This window comes from Geotrypetes seraphini, chromosome 8 (assembly GCF_902459505.1).
Source record: "Geotrypetes seraphini chromosome 8, aGeoSer1.1, whole genome shotgun sequence".
Classification (NCBI taxonomy): Eukaryota; Metazoa; Chordata; class Amphibia; order Gymnophiona; family Dermophiidae; genus Geotrypetes; species Geotrypetes seraphini.
The window spans coordinates 165,357,766-165,382,829 of record NC_047091.1 but is presented as its reverse complement, the minus strand read 5'-3'; the positions used below and the strand labels follow the sequence as shown (position 1 = coordinate 165,382,829).

The 25,064-nt window shown below is 45.3% G+C and overlaps 1 protein-coding gene across 7 annotated transcripts in view; it reads right to left on the bottom strand.

The window, feature by feature from the left end:
• The window catches only part of ACACB (acetyl-CoA carboxylase beta), a 272,288-nt gene that overhangs the window by 122,488 nt on the left and 124,736 nt on the right, over nt 1-25,064 (bottom strand). For 6 of the 7 annotated variants that reach the window (XR_004540311.1, XM_033954376.1, XM_033954377.1 and 3 more), the window contains 4 exons: nt 22,449-22,595; nt 21,174-21,362; nt 15,662-15,762; nt 2,218-2,283 (listed from right to left, as the gene is read on the bottom strand). Coding sequence is in view for 6 of the 7 variants with exons in the window: in XM_033954376.1 (XP_033810267.1) it covers nt 2,218-2,283; nt 15,662-15,762; nt 21,174-21,362; nt 22,449-22,595 (503 nt within the window). In the remaining variant the exon portion in view is untranslated. The remainder of the gene's footprint in view (nt 1-2,217; nt 2,284-15,661; nt 15,763-21,173; nt 21,363-22,448; nt 22,596-25,064) is intronic. The other variant, XM_033954378.1, reaches the window with a different exon arrangement.

Here is a 25,064-nt window from a genome sequence, read left to right as displayed (position 1 = left end):
TTTTTTAAACCTCTTAAATCCCGAGTACTTCAAGAGCTACACTCTTATAAAGGCGACCTGTTCAGAAGTTCAATTACTTTGCAAATTTCTTCATCATCGATTGCATGGAAAAAAACTAAGAAATGATCATTTTATTCACAGTAACCCTGAGATAATACATTTACACATTCATTGTTCTGTCTCTCAACTCTGGATCACAAGTTCAAATCCAGGCTTAGTCTGATAATGGCCAGGTCATTACCATCTTAAAAGCCATTTGGCAGCTTAGGCAGTGGCACAGCCATGGTTGAGCAGGGGCCCACCCTGCAGTGGCATATATCTTTGACATTGGTGGGGATCCCCAAGTTCTGTCAGCTGAAGCCACTTGGGCCATCTGACCAGTCACAAACACTGGTACTCCTTCCCCCCCTCCCATCTCCCCACACATGCTCAGTTCATGTGCAGTAACTGAGCATGTATCGTGGAGGACCAGCATTGCCAGCTGAAGCATGCCACTGACTTCCCTGTTCAAAGAAGCTCCACAGAGGATGTCTGCAGCTGGCAGGGACTAGTGATCCCCCTTGGGAAGTAGGAAGTGGCAGAAATGAAATGCATGCCTCTCACCCCCATTGACTCATTACACCTCTGGGCTTAAGATGAGTTGAATCTGCAGTCTCAGTCCAGGGTGGACAGGTTCCCACATCACTTACAAAAGAAAAAATAGTATAGGTAACAGCTTTACTGTAAACACATCTATCACCGACTCTTTAGAAGGCTGTGATTTTGCAAAAAGCATTCATTTTATTTTTTTAAAAATATATAATTGCTTACCTTTTTGAAGCCCTGACAAAGCTTAGAACTGAAGTTGTACCTGAAGCCGTGGAGGGTGATGTAGCTGCCCCAGGGCACAAGAAATGCCAACTGGGATTTGAACCCTTATTTTCCTGGTTCGAGTTGCTACTTCACTTTTTTAGTTGGGATGGGTGAACATGTCTCCCTAATTAGTTTCGCAATTCAATTTGGTTTCACAAGATTTTCAGGGCATATCAAGGCATCCAGTAGCATTAAGAGGTTTTTTTTATTGGAGGGGGGGGTTGGGGAGGGGAGAAAGAAGATATGTAGGATTTGGAGATACACATTTATGCAAGCATTGCAAAGCAGAACTCCATTAGTTCTACATGGACCTTCTTGCTATAATGTGAAAAACGGAACCTGGATGCTCATATTATTTCACATATACCACTGCAATGATCTCATGCCTTCATCATCATTAGAAAAATCACAGCCTTCTTTAATGCTTCCCCTTTTGGGTCATTTCAGCCATTACTAGGAGCTTCAATACAGCATAATGCTATCCCAACCAGGAAATGTAGTTCACTTCTAAAGGTCAGTGTGGTTCAGTGGAATGCTTAAAAAGAAGTCCCTTCTAATAACTGAACTGCTTCGCAAAACCAAACCAAACTACTCACAGCTTATGTGAGGGACTTCATCACTGCTTTCACAGACAATATTAATGAAACTACAGAGCAAAACAATACTTACAACTTAGGCTAGGAAACAAACACTCTATGAGCAAGTAGTTTGAGCTAGAGGTCTGCACGGGAACGGGGATCGCAGGGGTCCCGCGGGAATCCCCCTAACCCACGGGACTCCCACAGGGACCCCCTCTGGCCCACGGGGACCCCCTTCTAGCCAACAGGACTCCCACGGAGATGGAAGGCTATGGAAGCAGGGTTCGTCCACATAATATAATGGACACGTCAGCCTTAGTAAAAGAGGGGGTTTATAAGTTAATTACCTGAACAGAAAACAAAAAAAGGGTTCCACCAAAGAGATTCCACAAGGAAAACAGCAGTGCAGACACAAAAGAAACTGTGGAATTGATGATCCTGTCAGAAGTAATTGCTGCTTTTTATGGGGACAGGTGGGGATGGAGGTAATTCCTTGCGGGGATGGAGAGGATCTTGACCGGGACGGGTGGGGATGGAGAGGATCCTGGTGGGGACGGAGAGGATCCTGATTTGGATGGACAGGGATGGGTGGGATTTCTGTCTCCACGCAATTCTCTAGTTTGAGCATCTAGGTCTAGGAATAGTATTTTGCAACTGAACTTAGAGACGTGTTTCAGTGCAACCGGGAATATCAATATGGGTCAAATCCATTTCATAAAGATTACATATGTAAAAGGTCAATTAAACAGGACTAAAATTATTGTCTACAAAAGTTCCTATGACTCACAGTAAAGTGTTTGACATTTGCCTCTCTTTTTTATTAGCGGACTGCCCTTCCTGTCTGTTCTCGCTGCTGGAAAAAAAAAAAAACTGTATAAATGTACCATGAAAGAAAAAAAAAAAAAAAAAAAAAGTGCCATACAGCGGTGCATTAACTTTTACTCACCGCTTTGAATGGCCTTACCTTATTGACCAGGAAAGCGGTCTACGTATGTATTAAATAATTAGTCGTCACTTTGAGAAAACCACACTGGCAAAGAACCAGGCAAACAGATCAACAGGTCTGAGAAGGGCAAGGAAGAGCATGCTGGCACACACTAAAGCAGTGGGTTTTCAACCCAGTCGCCGGGGACCAGTTGTGTTTTCAGTGAATATTCATGGGAGAGATTTACAAACCAAGAAGGCATTGTAGGCATATTCATTGTGGATATCCCAAAAACCTGAATATTCACTAAAGACTGCATATTGGCACCAACTTCAGCACCGTCATGGGGGTAATTCTATTACAGTGTACCTATAATATAAGTGCCTAGAGGCCATCTGATAGGAGCACATTCAATCATATATAATAAAACGCTAAGCGCGCATGCGCACTTGCGCCACGTGTTCCATGATCTGTCGCGGCGGCATGAGTGCGCATGCGCGCCAGACAAGCTTCCCTGCTCTCCACCTCACAACACGGCCCTACCAGCCGAAGTGTCTTTAGACGCTGCCGCGGCAAGGCAGTGCGGAGCGGCGGCTGCCGGGAGGAGGCCGCGGAGGCTAGAGGTGAAAGGCGGTGCGGAGCGGCGGCTGCCAGCCGCTAGCATCCCCTGCCCTCTTCGTCGCGGCTCAGGAGAGACGTGGCAGTGCAAGGCCTGGACGTCACCACCGCGCGATGCAACACCTGCGCGCTGCAGTAGGGACTCTAGAGGAAGTGGCTAGAAGTGCAGACACCAGCTCCCCGCGACACGGCAGAGTGAACTCACGCTGCCACCCAGAACTCCCTCACCTCTGCTGACCCTTGCCCCTGCCTGTCCCACAGGGCACCCCTGGCAATCCTGGCCCACAATAGTCGCCCAGACCCAAGGCAGAGGAGACACTGGAACACCAACAATGCAACAGGTACTCTAATGATGCTGGATGGGGTGGAAAAAGGTGGAAATAGGAAAGGGAAAAGGGAAAATGGGAATATTGGTAGGTAAAAAGAAGGGAGAAGGGCTACTGATGGACAGGGGGAGCAGGGAAGGGGTACTGCTGGACAGGGGGAGGTAAAAGGAAGAGAAAAGGGCTACTGCTGGACAGAGGGAGCAGGAAAGGGGTTCTGCTGGACAGAGGGAAGGTAAAAGGAAGGGAGAAGGGCTACTGCTGGACAGGGGGGGAGACAGAAAGAAAAGACAGAAAGAAAGGGGGGCTGGGAGAAAGAAAAAAAAAAAGACACACATACAGAAAGAGAGAAAGAAATGCCTAAGTCTACACATCTATTCTAGCACCCGTTAATGTAACGGGCTAAAAAACTAGTATAATATAGATGCCTACTTTTCTTTATAGAATACTAAGTTATATATGCACGCATGCAGTTAAGCACAAGCACTTACACCAGTCATAGAGATAGCATAAGCGTTCAAGCCTAACTGCTGAAGACACGCAACTATGTAGGTATTCTACGTTATGTACTCATGTAGGGGCCTACGTGTAAGACTACTTGAAAAACATATGCTACATTAGATATGAGCATATTTACAGAACAATACTTTGGAGGACTTTCAGCATTTACATGTGTATTATATGAGAACACAGGTGCATGTATACACTGATATTCTAAATATGTATTCACATGGTTAGAAACATAACATAGAAGATGATGGCAGAAAAGGGCCATAGCCCATCAAGCCAGCACGGATTCTGTAAGGGAAGGTCGTGCCTAACGAACCTTCTGTACTTCTTTGAGGGAATAAGCAGTCGGGTGGACAATGGGGAACCCATAGACATCATTTACCTCGATTTTCAAAAGGCTTTCGACAAGGTGCCACATGAAAGGCTGCTTAGGAAGCTGTGGAACCACGGGGTGGGAGGGGATGTGCACAGATGGATCAAGCACTGGTTGTCGGGTGGACTGCAGAGGGTCGGAGTGAAGGGCCTGGCTGGCGGGGAGTCACGAGCGGTGTGCCACAGGGATCGGTGCTGGGGCCGTTACTCTTCAACATATTTATCAATGACCTGGAAAAGGAGGCAAAGTGCGAGGTTATAAAATTTGCAGACGATACCAAACTGTGCGGTAGAGTTAGGTCCAGGGAGGAGTGTGAGGACCTGCAAAGGGACCTGGACAAGCTGGAAGACTGGGCAAACAAATGGCAAATGCGCTTTAACGTGGAAAAATGCAAGGTCATGCATATAGGGAAAAAGAACCCGTTGTTCAACTACAAATTGGGGGGGGGGGCATTGTTGGGAGACAGCAGACTTGAGAGAGACTTGGGTGTGCTGGTGGATGCATCACTGAAGCCATCTGCACAGTGCGCAGCAGCCTCGAAAAAAGCCAACAGGATGCTGGGCATCATAAAGAGGGGCATAACAACCAAGACGCGGGAAGTCATCATGCCATTGTATCGAGCGATGGTGCGTCCACATCTGGAATACTGCGTCCAGTATTGGTCGCCACACCTCAAGAAGGACATGGCGGTACTTGAGAGAGTCCAAAGGAGAGCAACGAAACTGGTAAAAGGGCTGGAACACTGCCCATACGCCGAGAGGTTGGATAGGCTGGGGCTCTTCTCTCTGGAAAAAAGGAGGCTCAGGGGAGATATGATAGAGACCTTCAAGATCATGAGGGGCATAGAGAGGGTGGATAGGGACAGATTCTTCAGACTGAAGGGGACAACAAGTACGAGGGGGCATTCGGAGAAACTGAAGGGAGATAGGTTCAAAACAAATGCAAGGAAGTTTTTTTTCACCCAAAGGGTCGTGGACACTTGGAATGCGCTACCGGAGGAAGTGATCAGGCAGAGTACGGTACAGGGATTCAAACAGGGATTGGACGGATTCCTGAGGGATAAAGGGATCGTGGGATACTGAGGGAGGAGCTGGGATGTAACACAAGTATAGAAAGCTAACCAGGTAATAAGTATAGAAACCCAACAGGTCATGCATGTGCAAGACCGGAGGGTTAGGACTACGATGGGAAGATAGGACTTCAATGAGAAACCAAGGTGGCAAGGGAGCCCCTTCTGGTGATTCAGACAGGTCATGACCTGTTTGGGCCGCCGCGGGAGCGGACTGCCGGGCAGGATGGACCTATGGTCTGACCCGGCGGAGGCACTGCTTATGTTCTTAAGTCTGCCCACTCTAATGACCCATCCTCCTTGATTTTACCCCCCTAGAGATCCCACATGTGTATCCCATTTCCTTTTAAAATCTGGCACGCTGCTGGCCTCAATCACCTGAAGTGGAAGTTCATTCCAATGATCGACCACCCTTTCGGTGAAGAAAAACTTCCTGGTGTCGCCATGAAATTTCCCACCCCTGATTTTCAGCGGGTGCCCTCTTGTGGCCGAGGGACCTTTAAGAAAGAAGATATCATCTTCCACCTCGATGCGGCCCGTGATATATTTAAACATTTCAATCATGTCTCCTCTCTCTCTACGTTCCTCGAGTATAGCTGCAATCTGTTCAGCTTTTCCTCATACGGGAGATCTTTGAGCCCCGAGACCATCTTGGTGGCCATTCGTTGAACCGACTCAACTCTCAGCACATGTTTTTGGTAATGTGGTCTCCAGAACTGTACACAATATTCCAGATGAGGTCTCACCATGGATCTGTACAATGGCATTATGACTTCGGGCTTCCGGCTGAGGAAACTCCTACGGATACAACCCATCATTTGTCTTGCCTTTGATGAAGCCTTCTCCACTTGATTGGCAGTTTTCATGTCTTCGCTAATGATCACCCATAAGTCACGTTCTGCCTTAGTCCTAGCTAAGGTCTCACCATTTAGTGTTTAAGTTCTTCATGGATTTCTGCTGCCAAGGTGCATTATGTTCCAATAGAAGTAGGTCCTGCATCATACTGTCGGGCAAAGTGCTCTTACTTACTATGTTGCATAGTTTGGCGTCATCAGCAAATAATGATTTTACCTCGAAGCCCCTGAGTCAGGTCTCCTACGAATATGTTGAACAGGATCGGGCCCAAGACCGAGCCCTGCGGCACTCCACTGGTCACCTCCGACATTTTGAAAAGGGTACCGTTTACCACCACTCTCTGAAGTCTACGGTTTAGCCAATCCTTGACCCATGCATTTAATGTTTCTCCCAATCCCATCGATTTTCATCTTGCTCAATAACCAGCGGTGTTGGATGCTATCAAAAGCTTTACTGAAGTCCAAGTACACGACGTCTAGGGACTCCCCCACATCCAGCTTTCTTGTTACCCAGTCAAAGAAGCTAATTAGATTGGATTGGCAGGACCTTCCCTTGGTAAATCCATGCTGGCGGGGATCCCGTAGATTCTCCTCGTCCAGGATCGTATCTAATTTATGCTTCATTAGTGTTTCCATGAGTTTACTCACTATGGATGCGAGACTCACCAGTGTGTAATTCGCAGCCTCTGTCCTGCAGCCCTTTTTGTGGAGTGGGATGACATTAACTGTTTTCCAGTCCAAGGGGACTCTTCCCGTACTCAGGGAAAGATTGAAGAGCACGGATAACGGCTCTGCCAGGACATCACACAACTCTCTAAGCACCCTGGGGTGTAGATTGTCCGGTCCCATGGCTTTGTTCACTTTGAGTCTTGATAGTTTGCAGTAGACACTGCTGGTGTAAACTCAAAATTCCAAAACGGGTCTTCCGACCTTTCCCTTGCTTGCAACTGTGGACCGGACCCCGGCGCCTCACAGGTAAAGACTGAACAGAAGTATTCATTTAGTAGTTCGGCTTTATCGGAATCCAATTCTGCATAATTCCCGTCTGCTTTCCTGAGGCGTTAAGAAGAACATAAGAACATAAGAAGTCGCCTCCGCTGAGTCAGACCAGAGGTCCATCCTGCCCAGCGGTCCGCTCCCGCAGCGGCCCATCAGGCCTAATTGCCTGAACAGTGTCCATGACTAATTTTGTAACTGCCTCTAATCCTCTAATACTATCCCTATTACCTACCTCTACTCCTATCTGTACCCCTCAATCCCTTTGTCCGCCAGGTACCTGTCAAGACCCTCTTTGAAGCCCTGTAGTGTGCTTCTGCTTATCACATCCTCCGGTAGCGCGTTCCATGTATCCACCACCCTCTGAATGAAAAAGAACTTCCTGGCGTTTGTTCTAAACCTTTCCCCTTTCAATTTCTCCAAGTGCCCCCTTGTGCTTGTGGTTCCCCGTAATTTGAAAAATCTGTCCACTCTTTCTATGCCCTTCATGATCTTGAAAGTTTCTATCATGTCTCTTCTAAGTCTCCGCTTTTCCAGGGAGAAAAGCCCCAACTTCTTCAGTCTGTCAGTATATGAGAGGTCTTCCATACCCTTTATTAGCTTAGTTGCTCTACTCTGGACTCTCTCAAGTACCGCCATGTCCTTCTTGAGGTACGGCGACCAGTACTGGACACAGTACTCCAGGTGCGGGCACACCATTGCACGATACAGTGGCAGGATTACTTCCTTCATCCTGGTCGTGATACCCTTCCTAATGATGCCCAGCATTCTGTTCGCCTTCCTTAAGGCTGTGGCGCACTGCGCTGACGCCTTCAATGATGTGTCTACCATCACTCCCAGGTCTCTTTCAAGATTACTCACCCCTAGCGGTGATCCCCCCATTTTGTAAGTGAACATTGGGTTCTTTTTTCCTACATGCATGACCTTGCATTTCCCTATGTTGAAGCTCATTTACCACTTTTTGGCCCACTCTTCCTGCGTTGTCAGATCTTTTTGGAGGTCTTCGCAGTCCTCCATGGTTTTGACCCTGCTGTATAGTATAGTGTCATCTGCAAATTTAATAATCTCACATTTTGTTCCTGCCTCCAGGTCGTTGATAAATATATTGAACAGGAGCGGTCCCAGCACCGACCCCTGCGGAACTCCGCTCGTGACCCATTGCCAGTGTGAGTAATGACCTTTTATTCCAACCCTCTGTTTCCTGTCCGCCAGCCAGTTTTTGATCCATCAGTGGACCTCCCCTTGCACCCCGTGGTTCCATAGCTTCCTTAGCAGTCTTTCGTGTGGTACCTTGTCGAAGGCTTTTTGGAAGTCAAGGTAAATGATGTCTATAGATTCCCCTTTATCCACCTGGCTGCTTACCCCCTCAAAGAAGTATAATAAGTTAGTGAGGCATGACCTGCCCTTGCAGAAGCCATGCTGGCTCGGCTTTAGCTGCCCAGTGTTTTCGATGTGTTCCCAGATGCAGTCTTTAATCAGCGCTTCCATCATCTTTCCCGGGACCGAGGTCAAGCTCACCGGCCTGTAGTTTCCTGGGTCTCCCCTTGAGCCTTTCTTGAAGATGGGCGTGACATTTGCTATTTTCCAGTCTTCCGGAATCTCTCCAGTTTTTAAGGATAGGTTGCATATTTGTTGAAGTGGCTCAGCTATTTCGTTCCTTAGTTCCTTGAGTACCCTTGGGTGAATGCCGTCCGGACCTGGCGATTTGTCGCTCTTTAGCCTGTCTATCTGCCTAAAGACATCCACTTTGCTCACCTCTAGTTGGACCAGGTTTTCATCCTGATCTCCTTTTACGATCTCCTCGGGTTCCGGAATGTTGGTTGTGTCCTCCCTTGTGAAGACTGACGTGAAGAACTCGTTTAACCTGTCAGCTATCTCCTTTTCCTCTTTTACCACTCCCTTTCTGTCTCCATCATCCAAGGGTCCCACTTCCTCCCTTGCCGGTTGCTTCCCCTTGACGTACCTGAAGAATGATTTGAAGTTTGTTGCTTCCCCCGCCAGTCTCTCTTCATACTCTCTTTTTGCTTTCCTAACCACTCGGTGACACTCCTTTTGGTGTTTTTTATGTTCCTTTTGGTTGTCCTCTGATTTGTCCTTTTTCCATTTTTTGAAAGATGCCTTCTTGTCATTTATCGCCTTTTTCACTGCATTTGTTATCCACACTGGGTTTTTTGTTCTATTTTTCTTGCACCCTTTCCTGAACTTGGGGACGCACAGGGTCTGTGCTTCGTGCACCGTGTCCTTAAGTAGGGTCCAGGCTTTTTCTACAGACTCCATCTTCCTTGCGGTATTGTTGAGTTTCTTTCCCACCATTTTCCTCATGGCATCATAATTCCCTTTTTTGAAGTTGAGTGCTGTCGTTGTAGTTCTATTTACCTTTGTTGATCCAATTTCTAGCCTGCACTGGATCGTGTTGTGGTCGCTGTTTCCTAGTGGGGCTAGTACCGCCACCTCCTTAGCGGGTCCCCCTAGTCCGTTGAAGATTAGGTCAAGAGTTGCATCCCCCCGTGTTGGCTCTGTGACCAGCTGTTCCATAAAACAGTCCCTTGTGACCTCCAGGAATGCGGTCTCCCTCATGCAGTTTGAGTGTCCGATACTCCAGTCTATTCCCGGGTAGTTGAAGTCCCCCATCACCACCACACTTCCGCTTTTGCATACTTGCCTCAGTTCAGCCTTCAGATCCTGATCGATTTCTTCCGTTTGTCCATGTGGGCGATAGTACAGACCCAATTTTATGTCTGCTTCAGTTCCTCCGGATAGCATAACCCATAGTGATTCCAAGTCATCCGCCCTTACTGCTGTTTCCATCCTGGTTGAAGGTATGGAATCCTTTATATATATCGCTATTCCTCCACCCTTTTTGTGTGACCTATCTCTCCTGTAGAGTTTGAACCCTGGCAAAGCCACATCCCATTTATTCTCGTCGGTCCACCATGTTTCTGTGACTCCAATTATGTCTAGGCCCTTTTTGCTGGCTAGACTTCCAGCTCTCCCATTTTAGCCCTTAGGCTCCTAGCATTAGTGTATAGCAATGTAAGTCCCGGTTGTTTGCCTTTCTTGCTGGTTTTCCTTGTGGTTTGGCACTCCTGGCGACCCCCTCATGAGTTACCAGTCCACAAACCTCGTCCCAGTCATCCTCCTCCTGTGGGGTGTCTCTTTTGTCCTCAGCCCGTTTCCCCATTTTTGGTTGTCCCTCTGGATTCCGTTGTTCTCTGTTAGTCGTGTTTGCCAATTTCATTTGTGCCCTAGACCCCTGTAATGGTTTAGGAATCCGAAGTTGGCCTGTACATGTTAGTCCTACTTTATAGAATTACTAGCTGATGCCCCGGCGTTGCACGGGTATTTAATTATAGCAATAACACTGTAAATGGATTCAAATAAAGATACTTTATAGTGGTGAATGAAATTATTGTTTTACAGCTTAATAAAAAGTACAATATTCAAATTATGTGAAATATTTGACAAAATGAATACAATACAACTAACGCAAAACGTGATTATAAACAACACTTTTAGTTTCACCTCCTGGAGCAAGAACATATAAATTATTAGGTGAACCCACCCTTGAGCAAGCAACATAGAGTTGTGGGCCGAGACCCCCCCAGAACATATCACCCCAGGTAGTGAGGGATCTGCATACCGAGTTTCGTTCAAATCGGTCAAGCCGTTTTTGAATTACTGTGAGAATGGCAGCTTTTTACATTTTTCCCATTGACATGAATGGGTAAAATCTGATATTCTGTTTGTAGCTCCGCCCACGTGTGCAGGTGGGCCGCGAGACCCCCAGAACATATCACCCCAGGTAGTGAGGGATCTGTATACCAAGTTTCGTTCAAATCGGTCAAGCCGTTTTTGAATTACTGTGAGAATGGCAGCTTTTTTCATTTTTTCCATTGACATGAATGGGTGAAATCTGATTTTCTGTTTGTAGCTCCGCCCACGTGTGCAGGTGGGCCGCAAGACCCCCAGAACATATCACCCCAGGTAGTGAGGGATCTGCATACCAAGTTTCGTTCAAATCGGTCAAGCCGTTTTTGCATGATCGCGGCACATACACACACACACACATACATACATACATACACACATACATACCTCCGATTTTATATATATAGATTTACCTATGCCTAATAAGACTTGAGGCTTGATCACCTTCCTACACATGTTTTCTGGACTGTTATTCAGTGTTTATAGGGGCAGCAGACTGGGACTTCACGTTAATATTCATGCAGTACTATATCCTTATTGCTTAATTGTGTTATTGTTTTTATCAGGCTCACATTCAGGGCAACTGAACTGCAAATTCTGCAAATATTGCCCAGGAAACTCCCTTCTGCAAAACTTCAGCAAACTGGCCCCCTTTGACTCTTCTGCAAACCATTAAAGTCAATGCTCCACACCCCTCATGTCCTCTAGTCCAGTGTTTTTCAACCCAGTCCTCGGGGCACACTCGGCCAGTTGGGTTTTCAGGATATCCGCAAAGACTACCCATTAGATAGATTTGTATGCCAAGACGACAGAATATGTAAATTCAATTTCATGCATAGTCATTGTGGATATCTGAAAACTTGACTGTTGTCAATTGTAGAAATCTTATTATGTGGAAGCCCTAAAGTATTTCAGTGTTCTCAGAAGTCCTTGTCGGTTCATATTTATATAAAGATGTGGGAAAGAACAGCAATGAGGAGAGTGGTAGGAATACGGTGGGCAAAAGGGAAAGACAGAGTAGCACAAGGATTTAAGGAGCAAAAAGTACTGGGGGATGGGAAGGATAGAGGACACAAACACGATAAAGTGAAGGGGATAAGGACAACAAAAGTATCTTTCAGAGGAAGATGGAAAAAAAATGAAACAAGCTATGGTGAGAGGAGAGACTAGGAAAAGAATGCATGAAAAAGAGATCTGAAAAGGTATATGGAGAAAGCACAGGTAAAAATGAAATGATTCAAATATCCAGACTTTTTTTTTTAAAAAGGTAGAAAAGGTTTAATTGAAACCAATGTAAACATATATGGTAATTTATTAAATCTGTATGTTTTCATAAATCGTAGCACAAATTAGCACGCTTAATGCAAATAAAATGCAAAAATGAGAAATCGTTTTAACCATTATCATAGCAAACCAAGGTGAGAACATTGATACTAATAAGCATCGAATAAGCAGGGATTGTCTTCTTTGTGACTCTGTACAGAGATGCGTGCGCCTGGTAGCACTATAGAAATAATTACTGTATTTTTTGGACCATAAGACGCACTTTTTCCACCCCCAAAAAGGGGGTGGAAAAGGGGGTGCGTCTTATGGACCGAATACACTGCACCCCCCAGGACCTTTTTTAGTGGTGATGGTCCAACACGGTCTCCTGGAGGGCTGCCTTTGTCTTAGAAGAGCGATGCACAATGCTGGAGCGCGACCTTTGTGCTTCCTGTCTGGTCGCGCTGCTCTGTGACTGGCTGCTGTATGGGTGGCTTCGGGCTTCCCAGCACCAGGCGCAATTTTTTTTTTTTCTTGGTTTTTTCCTCCTCTACGAGTGGGTGCGTCTTATGGTCCGGTGCGTCTTATGGTCCGAATACACTGCGCCCCCCCCCCAGGACCTTTTTTAGTGGTGGTGGTCCAACACGGTCTCCTGGAGGGTTGCTTTTGTCTTAGAAGAGCGATGCACAATGCAGGAGCGCGACCTTTGCGCTTCCTGCCTGGTCGCGCTGCTCTGTGACTGGCTGCTGTATGGGTGGCTTCAGGCTGTGGGCTTCCCAGCACCAGGCGCAATTTTTTTTTTTTCTTGGTTTTTTCCTCCTCTACGAGTGGGTGCGTCTTATGGTCCGGTGCGTCTTATGGTCTGAATACACTGCGCCCCCCCCCCCCCCCAGGACCTTTTTTAGTGGTGGTGGTCCAACATGGTCTCCTGGAGGGTTGCTTTTGTCTTAGAAGAGCGATGCACAATGCAGGAGCGCAATCTTTGCGCTTCCTGCCTGGTCGTGCTGCTCTGTGACTGGCTGCTGTATGGGCGGCTTCAGGCTGTGGGCTTCCCAGCACCAGACACAATTTTTTTTTCCCGGTTTTTCCTCCTCTACGAGTGGTCCGGTGCGTCTTATGGACCGAAAAATATAGGTAATAGTAGTAGATGTGAAAGCCCACCAAAAAAAATACTGACAGGAAAGAAGCATGAAAATGCAGCCAAACAAATGCTGACATCACCTGACACACCCAGATGAACTTCTCTCCCCTGAGCAATACTCCCTCTAAGGACTGACCAGATGCGTGCAAATTTTTTTCAATTTTCCAGATTTACAAGTATTTTTGTGAGCGACCATGTAAAATCAACTACCTTGATGGCAAAAGACAAAGTACAGAGCCTAGGAATTACTCTCGACTCAAACCTATCACTCTCAAAACACATCTTGCAAGTAGTCTCTTCATCCTTCTACTACCTTCGCCTGCTCCGAAAGATATAAAAAAAAAACAAAAAAAAAACCTGCTTCAGGGAACAAAACTTCACCCAACTACTCTATGCCTTTGTCTTTACACGCCTGGATTATGGCAATGCTTTTATTCAATGGTCTTAGAGCAAAAAAACACCAAATGACTACAGCGAGTAAAAAATGCAGCAATAAGACTAGTGAAAAACCTACAAGCCCATGATCTAGTCTCTCCAGTACTGATACCGGCCCACTAGCTGCCCATAACTAAACACTTCATTTTCAAAGGCCTAATGTTGGCATATAAATCCCTCTGCAACATGACACCCAAATATTTTCAGACAAACTTCCTCTCTATACCCCAAAGAGAACGCGACATTCCCAAGATCAAATACACCTACATACACCATCAGGATACTCCCTCCAACTCCAGACTGCCTGGAAACAATCCTATTCCCATTTCTTACCAAACCTCTGGAACTCACTTAGAAGCTCTGATAAGCGATGGAATCAAATTTTAATAAAAACTTGAACTTGGAACAGCCTACCTCCTCTTATCAGAGCCCTTAAAGGACTTCTTAACTTTAGAAAAGCTGTAAAAACCTACCTTTTTGGCTAGTCACTCCCTCAACCCTCCAACAGCATCAGTAATTAATCCTATATGAAGATAAATTTAAACACACTGTATATAAATCTGTCAGCTACACTCCTAGAATTGCTCAGGTGCTCAGCTTTTAAGGAGCACAGTCCTAGAGCCCAAGAAAAACTGTAAAGCTTTCCTGGCCATATGCAAAGGTTACCCAAACAAAGAGAGAAAGTCAATAGTGTAATCTTTTTTAAATAAGTTAACAATTTAATTCATTATGTGCAAAAATATCAAGTGAAAACATCACTAAAATTTTAAAATATACATCCACATATTCATAGTGTTCCAAAAGGCACTTAACTTTATGTTGGAATAAGGCAAAACCCCCTCAAAAGAAGTCCTTGTAAGGATCAGTCTGTTGATCCAATCTTTATGGGTGAATCTTTAAAGTCTAATCCTTAGTTCAATCTTCTGTAGTGTCTTTCTGGTCCAATCTTTACAGTCAAGTCCTTAATCAAATCTTTAAAGGTTGGACAAGAAAGACACTACAGAAGATTGAACTAAGAATTAGACTTTAAAGACTGGCCCATAAGGATAGGATCAAGAGACTGATTGAAGGACTACACAGCCATGCCATGATGAAGACAGAAGGAACCGAAAACCAAAGCCTCAGACCAATGTGATTTGAAGAATAAAATTATTAGACAACAAAAATTAGAAAAAAATTAATTTATTAGAATGTGATTAGAATATTTCAGATTTAAAATATGTATCCTGCCAGAGCTGGTATTAGACATAACTGGGACCGTAAAGCCCAGGCTGTGCTTCTTTAGCTTCCAGCTGGCTTAGGGCTCTCTCTCTGACCAGGGGTCAGTTGCCCTAGTTGCTCTCCCCTAACACTATTCCTGCATGTGTGACTGAAGTATTCCATTAGCTTGATTTTTCTATGTAGCATTCTGTAGTAATTCGGTTTGTTCAGTTTTCACAATAGTGGATGGGATATTTGTGAAAGGGAGGGGGAGACAGGGGTTTTGAAGATCCTTGCTCTGTATTATTTGTGTTTATAAAATAACAATTATACAGAACAGTGTCTCTTTTTATACTTTAATAAAATAAGTTCAGTATAAAATCATAACTATTCGAGGCTTGTGTGGGGGATTTTGTACCCCGCCTAGAAGGCTGATTAGGCAGTATAAGAAATTTTAATTAAACTTGAAACTTTTCATGACCTTCCAAAGCTTACTACTATGCCTATGAGTACTTTGGCAAAGTCTTTTTAAAGTCAACATGATTTGATATTTTTTGCTGTTCCTTTTCAGTCATACTGAAGGTTTTAAGTATGGGGGATAGGGGGGTCTCGCATCCATTCGTGCCAAGCTGATGAAGATTATACAGGAGCACTGCGATCTACATCAGGACACAAACTGCCATAGGAGAGAAGTCTGTCCTCTCATCTGTCAGATCGTCACCTCTTGAGTGGCTACATATATTCTGTTTGCTGATGGAGAACTTCACATGAAAAGATGTACAAACCGTAGCTGGCCAAAGAGATTCAAGTACTCACCGCTGGACCAGTTGCACAATGCTCTGGGTATTCATAAAGAACACCTCTCGGTCTGCCTTCCTCTGCAGTGTGGCAGCATGACTGTCCAAGATACTGGCTATCTAAGAAGACAAAAATATGAAGCAAGCAAAACCATTAGGCTATTCCTCCAGTCCACATGCACCTGCTACTAGTTCCTTCCACATACTGGTACTGAAATGTAAAGCAAACATGACTTCATATCATTCAAGGTCTAGTGCATTAATCTGCAAACCAGAACTCAACTGTTTATTTGATATGAAAGATATTGTTCTCCACAGAGTATTCTGTAAGCAGACAGGATATAAATATAATGTATTAAGTCAAGGCCTCCCTAGAAACATCCTAGTAGTCCTATAGCGGGTTTACAGGACAACCACAATTAATTTGCTTGTGATTTGCATAATCTTAGGAGCAACATACAGTCTCTAGATGGATGAAGCCAACAAGTGGTCCTGTCAGGAACATACATATTGGTTTAATGGCATTAAAAAATAAATAAATAAATAAAATGTATATATTGTTCCCTTTCTTTTTTTTGTTTTAATCTTAGGATCATTTCACATAACCACTACAGCATGTGGATACAGCCTGCCTCACATGCATTTTCATATTATGGAAAGTCTAAAAATCTCCACCCTCTTCCTATCTATGGGGCTATTGGGAAATCCAAGATGGCCACCACAGAAGTGTTTTAGTGCCAAACACCAGCTCCAAAACACTAAAACGAAATTTAAAAAACCTAGCAATTTTAGAGGCAAGGGAACATGCAGGAACAGGCAGAAGCCTTTAAAAACAAGATTTACAGACCCCCCCCCACCCTGATTTTTCTCATAGGCTGTAACAGCCTTACTTACTATGACCTGTGCTGGCAACGTGCTGCAGCCTGCCACAGCTTCAAAGGAAAACTTGATCTGCCTCAAAAAGGAACGTCCTTCCAGCATTGAATATTCAGGCTGCCAAGTCTGACCGGTGTCTGACTGAGCCTCCAACTCCCACAGACATGAAAGGGGGGAGGCGAAACAGCTTGCATTGTGTGAGACCCCGCTGAGCCCCCTACATATGCCTAACAGCCTTTGTTCAAGCCCCTGCAATGCAGTAGGTGAGCAATGCCACAGGGGGAACAGACCCAGAGCTTCAAAAAGGCCTCTGCAAGCTGGCCAACAGGTACCACAAGGGATTGGCCTGTCAACTGCAGACCTCAGTCTGCTTCTCCTCCACGCAGGCAGAGCTGGAACCTTGACTAGGGGAGCTCTTAGCACCGAAATCAAGCAAAAAAAAAAAACCCCAGGAAGAAACCCAAAAACAACTGACAAAAATAAACAAACAGAGCAGATCAGAAACACTTCTTTCGGCTCGCCTGCAGAAGGAAAAAACTGTAGGGGGCAGAAGAACCCTCCATGAAATAAGAGTAGATTCGAAGAATCCGGAGCTGCAGTTAGGCTCACAAGCACTGAAATATAATCTGCTCAGCCAGAATAACACACATATTGCACTAGTATAAGCTTTGACTTAGAGGCCGTATCAGTTGACCAGCCCCGAAGCCAAAGCAACCTTCTAGCCACCACACTTAAGGCCAGAGACTTCAGACGTCTTGAGAAGATCATAGAACACATCACACAAGGAGGAGGAGCCCATCTCAATTTTTGCAATCCTCTGGTCCACGAAGGATCAATCATCCTCAGATCTGTTGGACCACCAAAAACAGGCTCTTGCCACTAAACCATCACACACAGCCGCCTGGACCGCTAAAGCTGCTATATCAAAAGTTTGCTTCAAGAGAGCCTCCATGAGGATCCCTTAAGGCAGTACTGCTGTCAACCAGGACAGTATGATTAGTGACTGCCAAGACCAGGTCCTGGGACAGAACATCCTTCCCCTTCAAAAAGCCGAGTACATTGCCAATATAAAATCAGGGGAAAACTCACAAATTGAATCCTTCTGCCTCTGATCGTCACTGGCAGAATCACCGAGGACACCTCTGAGAAAAAGACATGGCAGTTGATCTTCAGCCTCCACAGCAGCGAATGCGGCAGAAGTTCCCGCCAACTCCAAGATCATGGCCATGCTGGCAATCAGGGCTCTCCCTGCGCAAAACTGTCTGCTGTCACCCAGAGACCACCAGAGCCGCTTCTCAAATAACCCACTACGGCAGGAACAAACGGAGCATTTCTTTAGCCAATTGCGGCCTGCACTCATCGTGGCATTTTTTTTCCCTCTACTTTACTCAGGCCCCTAAAAGCAAAAGGCCAAAAGTGCTGCAGGGAAGGTGCACCACCCCTGGGAAACAACTTTCCTCCTTTGTCTTTTATGCATTTATTCCCAAATAGTAAAGAGCAGACCCTACCGGCTCTCTAGACTGGCTGTCTGCCTAGCAAGAGAGAAACACAGTCGAGGCACCAATAATGATCCCTAAGGGATGTGGGTGAAGTGGAGGGAGGGATCTGGCCACCCAGGTTTGACATCCTCAAGGCTAGAGAGATTCCCCTCAACCCCAGTCCAGCACAAATCTGGAACAAAAAAAGGAAGTTGCAGTTGGTATAAGCAACCAAAAAACAATTTCCTAATTGGGCTGTAATTCTATACCTGACCAGGACTGCACAGATATGGATACTAACAACAACTGGCTGGCTCAGGGACTGCACAGCTGGTATATAGCCAAGATTCTCAGGTTAGGTTTTCTCTGTCTCCACCTGCTGGATGGGGTGCACATACCCATCTGTGCAGGTCTGGAGGGACGCTACAGAATCCTCTTTGAAACATTAGTGTTCCTTGTTTAAAGTTATTAAGCCTGAAGTCCTTCCAACTGAACCGATGGCATCGGCACGCAGGAAGCAGCGCAGGGTCAGGATGGAGATCGAAAAGATCTCTCCAGCCCTGCACCACTGGCCGCGATTTGAGGCAGCAGCGATTCAGGTCTTCCAGCGAGGGAGGTAAGGTGGAGGGGGTGATTTTTAAAACTTGTATAGGCCACCCCAGTTACTGGTAGAAACGCCACAGCTAATACAATGGGGAAGCTTATCTACCAGTTTTTAAACTCGTATAGGCATTTTTTTGCGGCCTATACAAGGAAACGGCCTATATTTGGGAAAATATGGTAATCCTTGTGCAAGATCATGACAAGTTGGACTAGGATGCCATTCTGTGGTTTTCTAACATCAGCGTACAATATCCACTCATTACTACTTTAACATTTCATGGCCATACTTCAGATTTCACATCATTATTGCATAAGAATGATGACTGTATTTGTACACACATAACACGCCTTGCGTATAGGAGGGAATTCTATAAATGGCACTAGCAAAATCAGTGCTAAGGATGGATGACCCCGAGGTCCTGCCAAGAAAAGAAGAGGGGGAACTAAGGAACAGAAAATAAGGTACTACCGCAGATACTCAACCAGAAATTCCAATTCGCACAGATCAACTTCACTCCTTTTCTTCAGTTTATCTTCATTTGCTTTTTTTTTTTTCCAGGTGAAAGGGAAGGAAGAAGCAAACCGAAGCATGGGGGAAGAGACTCACAGACACAGAGTGTACCCCAAGGATCAAGGGTTTCCTGAAGAATAAATAATGCCCCCCCACCCCACACACATATATTCAATCAGCTACTAACAGGCCCAGGAGCTGCACACAGAACCATCTTAAGAACATAAGAACATAAGAAGCGCCATCTCCGGATCAGACCTTCGGTCCATCTAGTCCGGTGATCCGCACACGCGGAGGCCCTGCCAGGTATACACCTGGGTTACCCTATAGCCAACCATATCTCTATATGCCTCTCTCAAGGAGATATGCATCTAGTTTGCCCTTGAAGCCTAGGATTGTCGATTCTGCAATAATCTTTCACCTGCTAGAGCTAGAGACTCAAAGACTGTGACATCTACCTCACCCGCACTATGTAGTTCCTCTCTCTAGGTACTTCTATCGCCTCCTGCTGGTAAATGGTCATAAAAACACAGGTTGTTAGACTGGTTTGATTAGGAAAGTAAGGAAGTCCTTTTTAGATGTTCCTTCCACAGGGCAAATTAGATTGGAAGAAAATCATTCAAATATGTTTTTGGTTATTGTTGTAGCACAATTGTTATGGAACTTCCTACCTTGTGAGTTAAATCTCTGAATTTGGGATGCTTTACAGATGGCCAAAAGCATTTTTTTTTGTAATTCTTTATTTAAAGACAGCAGGATACACAGCGAAACAGTCTGTATACATCAACAAATAAGCAATAATCACAATTGTAGCATATTGTGCCCCTAATCCCAAAAAACTTGGTGTGGCAATTAACAATCTGAATGTGGCCCTATCATATAAAATTAAAATAAACCCCCTAAAATTAAAATAAACCTCCTAAAACAAGAAAACACGAAAACTGCTCTATATCTATGCAACAGTACAGCAAATCCTGAAAGTGAAAGTGTTTATCAGAGTAGGAGTTCTTCATGTCTCCCTCAACTATAATATCATGAAAAGATAATAAACCAGTGCCCTACAGGTCTGAGTCTGCCTTAACAGCCTCAAGCCACTCAATCTCCATATACCTTCCCCAGACAGTGGCATAACTAGGGTATGTGACACCCTGGGCCATCATTTATTAAACACCTCCCCGGCCCATCATTTTTTTTGACACCTCCCCTCGGCCCATCATTTTTTAACACCCCCCTCCCCGGCCATCATTTTTTTGATACCTGCCCTTGGTACACCTACGCCACTGCTAAGTTTCAAAAAAGGCTAAGAAGCCAGCGGGAGCGGCGAAAGCATCCTTTAAGGAACACCCTCCCGATCTGGCTCTATCCCACCCCCTTTGTGACACCACCGGAAAGCGTTCTCAGCCATTGGTCAACCTTGCCTGGGCCAATGTCCGGTGGCGTAACGAAGGTGGCGGGATAGAGCCAGATCGGGAGGGTGTTCCTTAAAGGATGCTTTCGCCGCTCCCGCCGGCTTCTTAGCCTTTTTCTTGGCCACGGGGGTGGACCAGCAGCCATGCTGAAGTGCAGGTCCCAGGAGGTTCCAAACCCGGCCGGGTGTGCACCTGGGGCGGTCCACCCCACCCTTGGTAAGCCACTGTCCCCAGATATCCCGAAACTGCTGCCACTGTCGGCTCAGCATGACAGACAATCTGTAACGATCACATATCCATCCCAATCTTTCCCGCATTAAAGATTAGAGTGGGCCAAAAGCTTTTCCTTTCGTATGAGACCCACAATACACATGAGCAGACTGACTTCAAAGGGAACATTAATATTGTTATTTATATAACTGACTTATGTAAATTACATTTCTTTTTATTGTTTTTTGTGTGGCATTATGGTACATGTGTGTTTCTTAAAATTGTGTAGGCTTTGTTGTTATCTGCTTAGAATTTTTAGATAATGCAGGAAACAAGTTTTAAAATAAATGCAGTTATCTATATAAACAACTTTAAAAAGTATTCAAAAAATATATACACAGATCTAAACGTTTCGGTTAACCCGGTGTATTAGTAACTGCTCACCTGCTGACTAGGGAACTGGCAGAGAACAGAGGTAATATTGCTGGCATACTGTGCCATTACTTTTCTTATCGATTTCTCTACCGGGGCTGGGATTCGTCCAGACACACTGGTCATGATCTCCTGCAGCTCTAACAGTGGCAAGGAGGGGTCTCGTAGGGTCTTCATCAACGTAATCACCCACTCTTTGATCTGAATGAATAGAGACGTGACATTTGCAGGTATATTATTCATTTATACATCTCAGCAAAGGCATCCGTCGCTGGACAAACAAATACAGGTCACATGAACTGGCAGGAACGCACCCAGTAGCAGTATAATTTAGGGTCCAGCCTGAAATGCTTTATCTTCTTCTATATTAAGATAGTACAGATGCAACAGCAGCACCTGCTCAGTTAAGTACAGTGGGAAAATCTGCTTTCATCCATGCATAGTAACATAGTAGATGACGGCAGATAAAGACCCGAAAGGTCCATCCACTCTGCCCAACCTGATTCAATTTAAAATTTTTTCCTTCTTAGCTATTTCTGGGCAAGAATCCAAAGCTCTACCCGGTACTGTGCTTGGGTTCCAACTGCCGAAATCTCCGCCAAAACCTACTCCAGCCCATCTACACCTTCCCAGCCATTGAAGCCCTCTCCAGCCCATCCTCCCCCAAACGGCCATATACAGACACAGACCGTGCAAGTCTGCCCAGTACTGGCCTTAGTTCAATGCAGAATTCAAGATACTGGCTCACCAGAGAGTAAAAGATTATGTACTGTGGGGCAATTTTCTTTTTTTTTTTTTAATTTTTATTTATTAAATTTCCAATTTTTACAACAATTAATCACAAGTAATATAATTATTTACTATATATTATTGTATCTATCATTAATACAATTTAATTTATATGCAGTATATATTATAAATTATATATATTCAAAAGTGGGGCAATTTTCAAACTGCATGTACTAAGACCCCCAAAGCAAACAAGCAAGTGCAAAATATGCAGTCACTTGCAGCTGCTTTTTGTGTGGGTAGAAAATTGGAAGAAAAAAAAAAAAATGTGCACGCGGATTTTAACATGAAATTTATGCATGCACTCTTCTCTCCTAACCTAACCATGCACCCAGAAACGTCTGCATATTTTTAAACAATGTGCAAACTTAGTCCCACACTTGGAGTGAGCAATTTTCAGACAAATTTATGTGGGTGGGTTGAGGGGGGGGGGGGGAACACACTCTGCAAATCACCATGCATAAAGATTGCCTTCTGTATGGTTACTCTGTATGTTACCTTTGAACTGAAATAAGGCTCTGGAAGACAATAGCCATTCATGACATTGATCAAGTTTTCCAAGACACCATGAAACACCTGGTGCAGTTTTTCACCAATGACTGGCAAGGTCTGTTGGGAAGGAAGCTCCCCTAGGTATAACTGAGCCTAGCAGCAAAGATTTAAAAAAAAAACCAAACACAACATCAACACAGCAGTCAGCAATTATAACAAAAGGACGAAACATCAAATTGAATCCTTCACTAGCTCATAACTTCCCTACAAAGGGCTAGATTCACTAAGACTCATCGATCGTGTCCCAACCAGTTTGCGAGCATTCCCCAACCTGATTCACTAACCTTCTGGCCGATCAATCTCCCACCCGATCGGTTCAGTCCATGCAAATGAGGGGAAATGCCATGCAAAGTAGAAAGCTGTTGATTCACTAAACAGAAGAAGGAACACTGACTGGACTGGCCGATCACGTCCTCGCCGACTGTCCTGCTCTCTGCCGCTCTGAAACCCCAGGCTCAAACTAAAAAAATAAAACATTTAAAACACATCTTCCTTGTGCAAAAAGTGCAGTGCGAGCCCGTGGTTTTAACCCGTGGGTTTAACGCGGGGCTGCACACTGTGTTCTGTTCCGTGTTGTCTCTAACATTAGCAACTGAAGGGAATCAAACTTTTGGTGGCTTCTTCTCTAGTCCGTTTCCCTCTATGATCCTAAAGAGTCCGGCGGCAAAGTTTAAGTTTAATTAATTTTAATATACCGACCATCGATGTGCACCTGGCCGGTTTACAATGCTAGAAATGAAAGGTTAAAATAAATTTTTGTAGGGGGGGCTGCTTGAAATGATTCCTGAAGTCTACTCGTGGAGTCAGCGAGTGCAACCACCCCTCCCCCCAACCTTTTGTTTTGACCTCAAGCTTGTGCGGAGAGCAAGCGCATGCGCGGATCGCATCTCCAGGCGAAGAGGAAGGTCTGCGCATACGTCTGGATCGCTCTGCAGCAATCCGTGCGGGTCGCTGTGCGGCCGATCACATTAATTTGCATGAGGACTCGTAGTGAATCGGTCACCCGGCAAGACTCGGCCATGGATCACCCAACAACGGTGAGCTTAGTGAATCTAGGCCTAAGTAGAACTTTCAAAAAGATTTTTCGGACTATTTGGTTGCATTACAGCTAAAAAATAAAAAAAAATCCATTGGTTAATCCGCTATTGCTTTCATAGGAACTTTAGAATTACTGTATTTTCACGCATATAACGCGCATACGTGTATAACACGCATATGCATATAGCGCGCGGGAACAAAGCATTGCTGTAAAAAAAATCTATATAGCACGCACACGCGTATACCGCGCCTGCTGCTATAACCTCCTCCCGCCACCCCTGCTTACTCCCTCTTCTGGCCTGAAAACCGGCATCCTCCCCCCCCGCTCGCGTCACCCCCCCCTCTCCCGCGATCCTACATCGCCCCCAGCACCGCAAAGACATCGCTTACCCGATTGGGCACCGGCACCAGCACCAATGCACAGGACGTGCCAGTGCCCGAAGATCCTCTCTTGCCTGGGCTGGGCGATGCGAGGGAGATCCTCCCTCTTCCCTGTGCTGGGCTGGTCTGGGCTTTGAGCATTTGCGCATGCTCAAAGCCTTCTGGTCTCGCTCTCTCCGAGATTCTCAGATTCAGAATCTCAGAGAGAGCGAGACCAGAAGGCTTTGAGCATGCGCAAATGCTCAAAGCCCAGACCAGCCCAGCACAGGGAAGAGGGAGGATCTCCCTCGCACCGCCCAGCCCAGCCCAGGCGAGAGAGGATCTTCAGGCACTGGCACTGGCACGTCCTGTGCATTGGTGCTGGTGCCCAATCGGGTAAGCGATGTCTTTGCGGTGCGGGGGGGGGGGATGTAGGATCGCGGGGGAGGGGAGGGTGACGCGAGCGGGGGGGAGGATGCCGGTTCGCAGGGGGGATGCCGGATCGCAATGAGAAAAAAAAAATTGTATAACGCGCTCACACATATAACACGCATGGTTATACTCAGTTTGTAAAATCGTGTATAACGCGCGCGTTATATGCGTGAAAATACGGTAATTAACTTTCTCCTTTCTGATTTTCAACTAGTCCAATGAAATTTAAACCCCCCCCCACACACACACACATTCACACATAATTTGTAACCTTATATCTGATTCATTCTATGGCATATGGAATAAATATACCCAAACAGACAAAGAGGAATATCCTTTGTTGTGCCAAAAGATGGTTTTATGAAAACAGATATCATACAATACGTCTCACATAAATCCCCTCATTCAATAATTTTGTGCGCACAATTTTGCAAATTACCCATGCAAGTTAAAGAATACTGTCGGTTGCACATATAATTTAATTGGCTAATTAATGCCCTAGCGTTAGAGAGCACACAACCGCGAGGGAGGGTATTTGCGCAAGGGCTTGCTAAGCACTTACACGCTAAACGTTTAGAATACCGTCTCTAACATGAACTTAGGCACAAGCATTTACATGGCCTTTGACAAGGTGTTAAATGGTCACACCCAAAGAACAGCCTATACCAATATTCTCTAATGCTAATCACACACATAATTGATATAGAATTCATGCATAGCACATACTAGCGC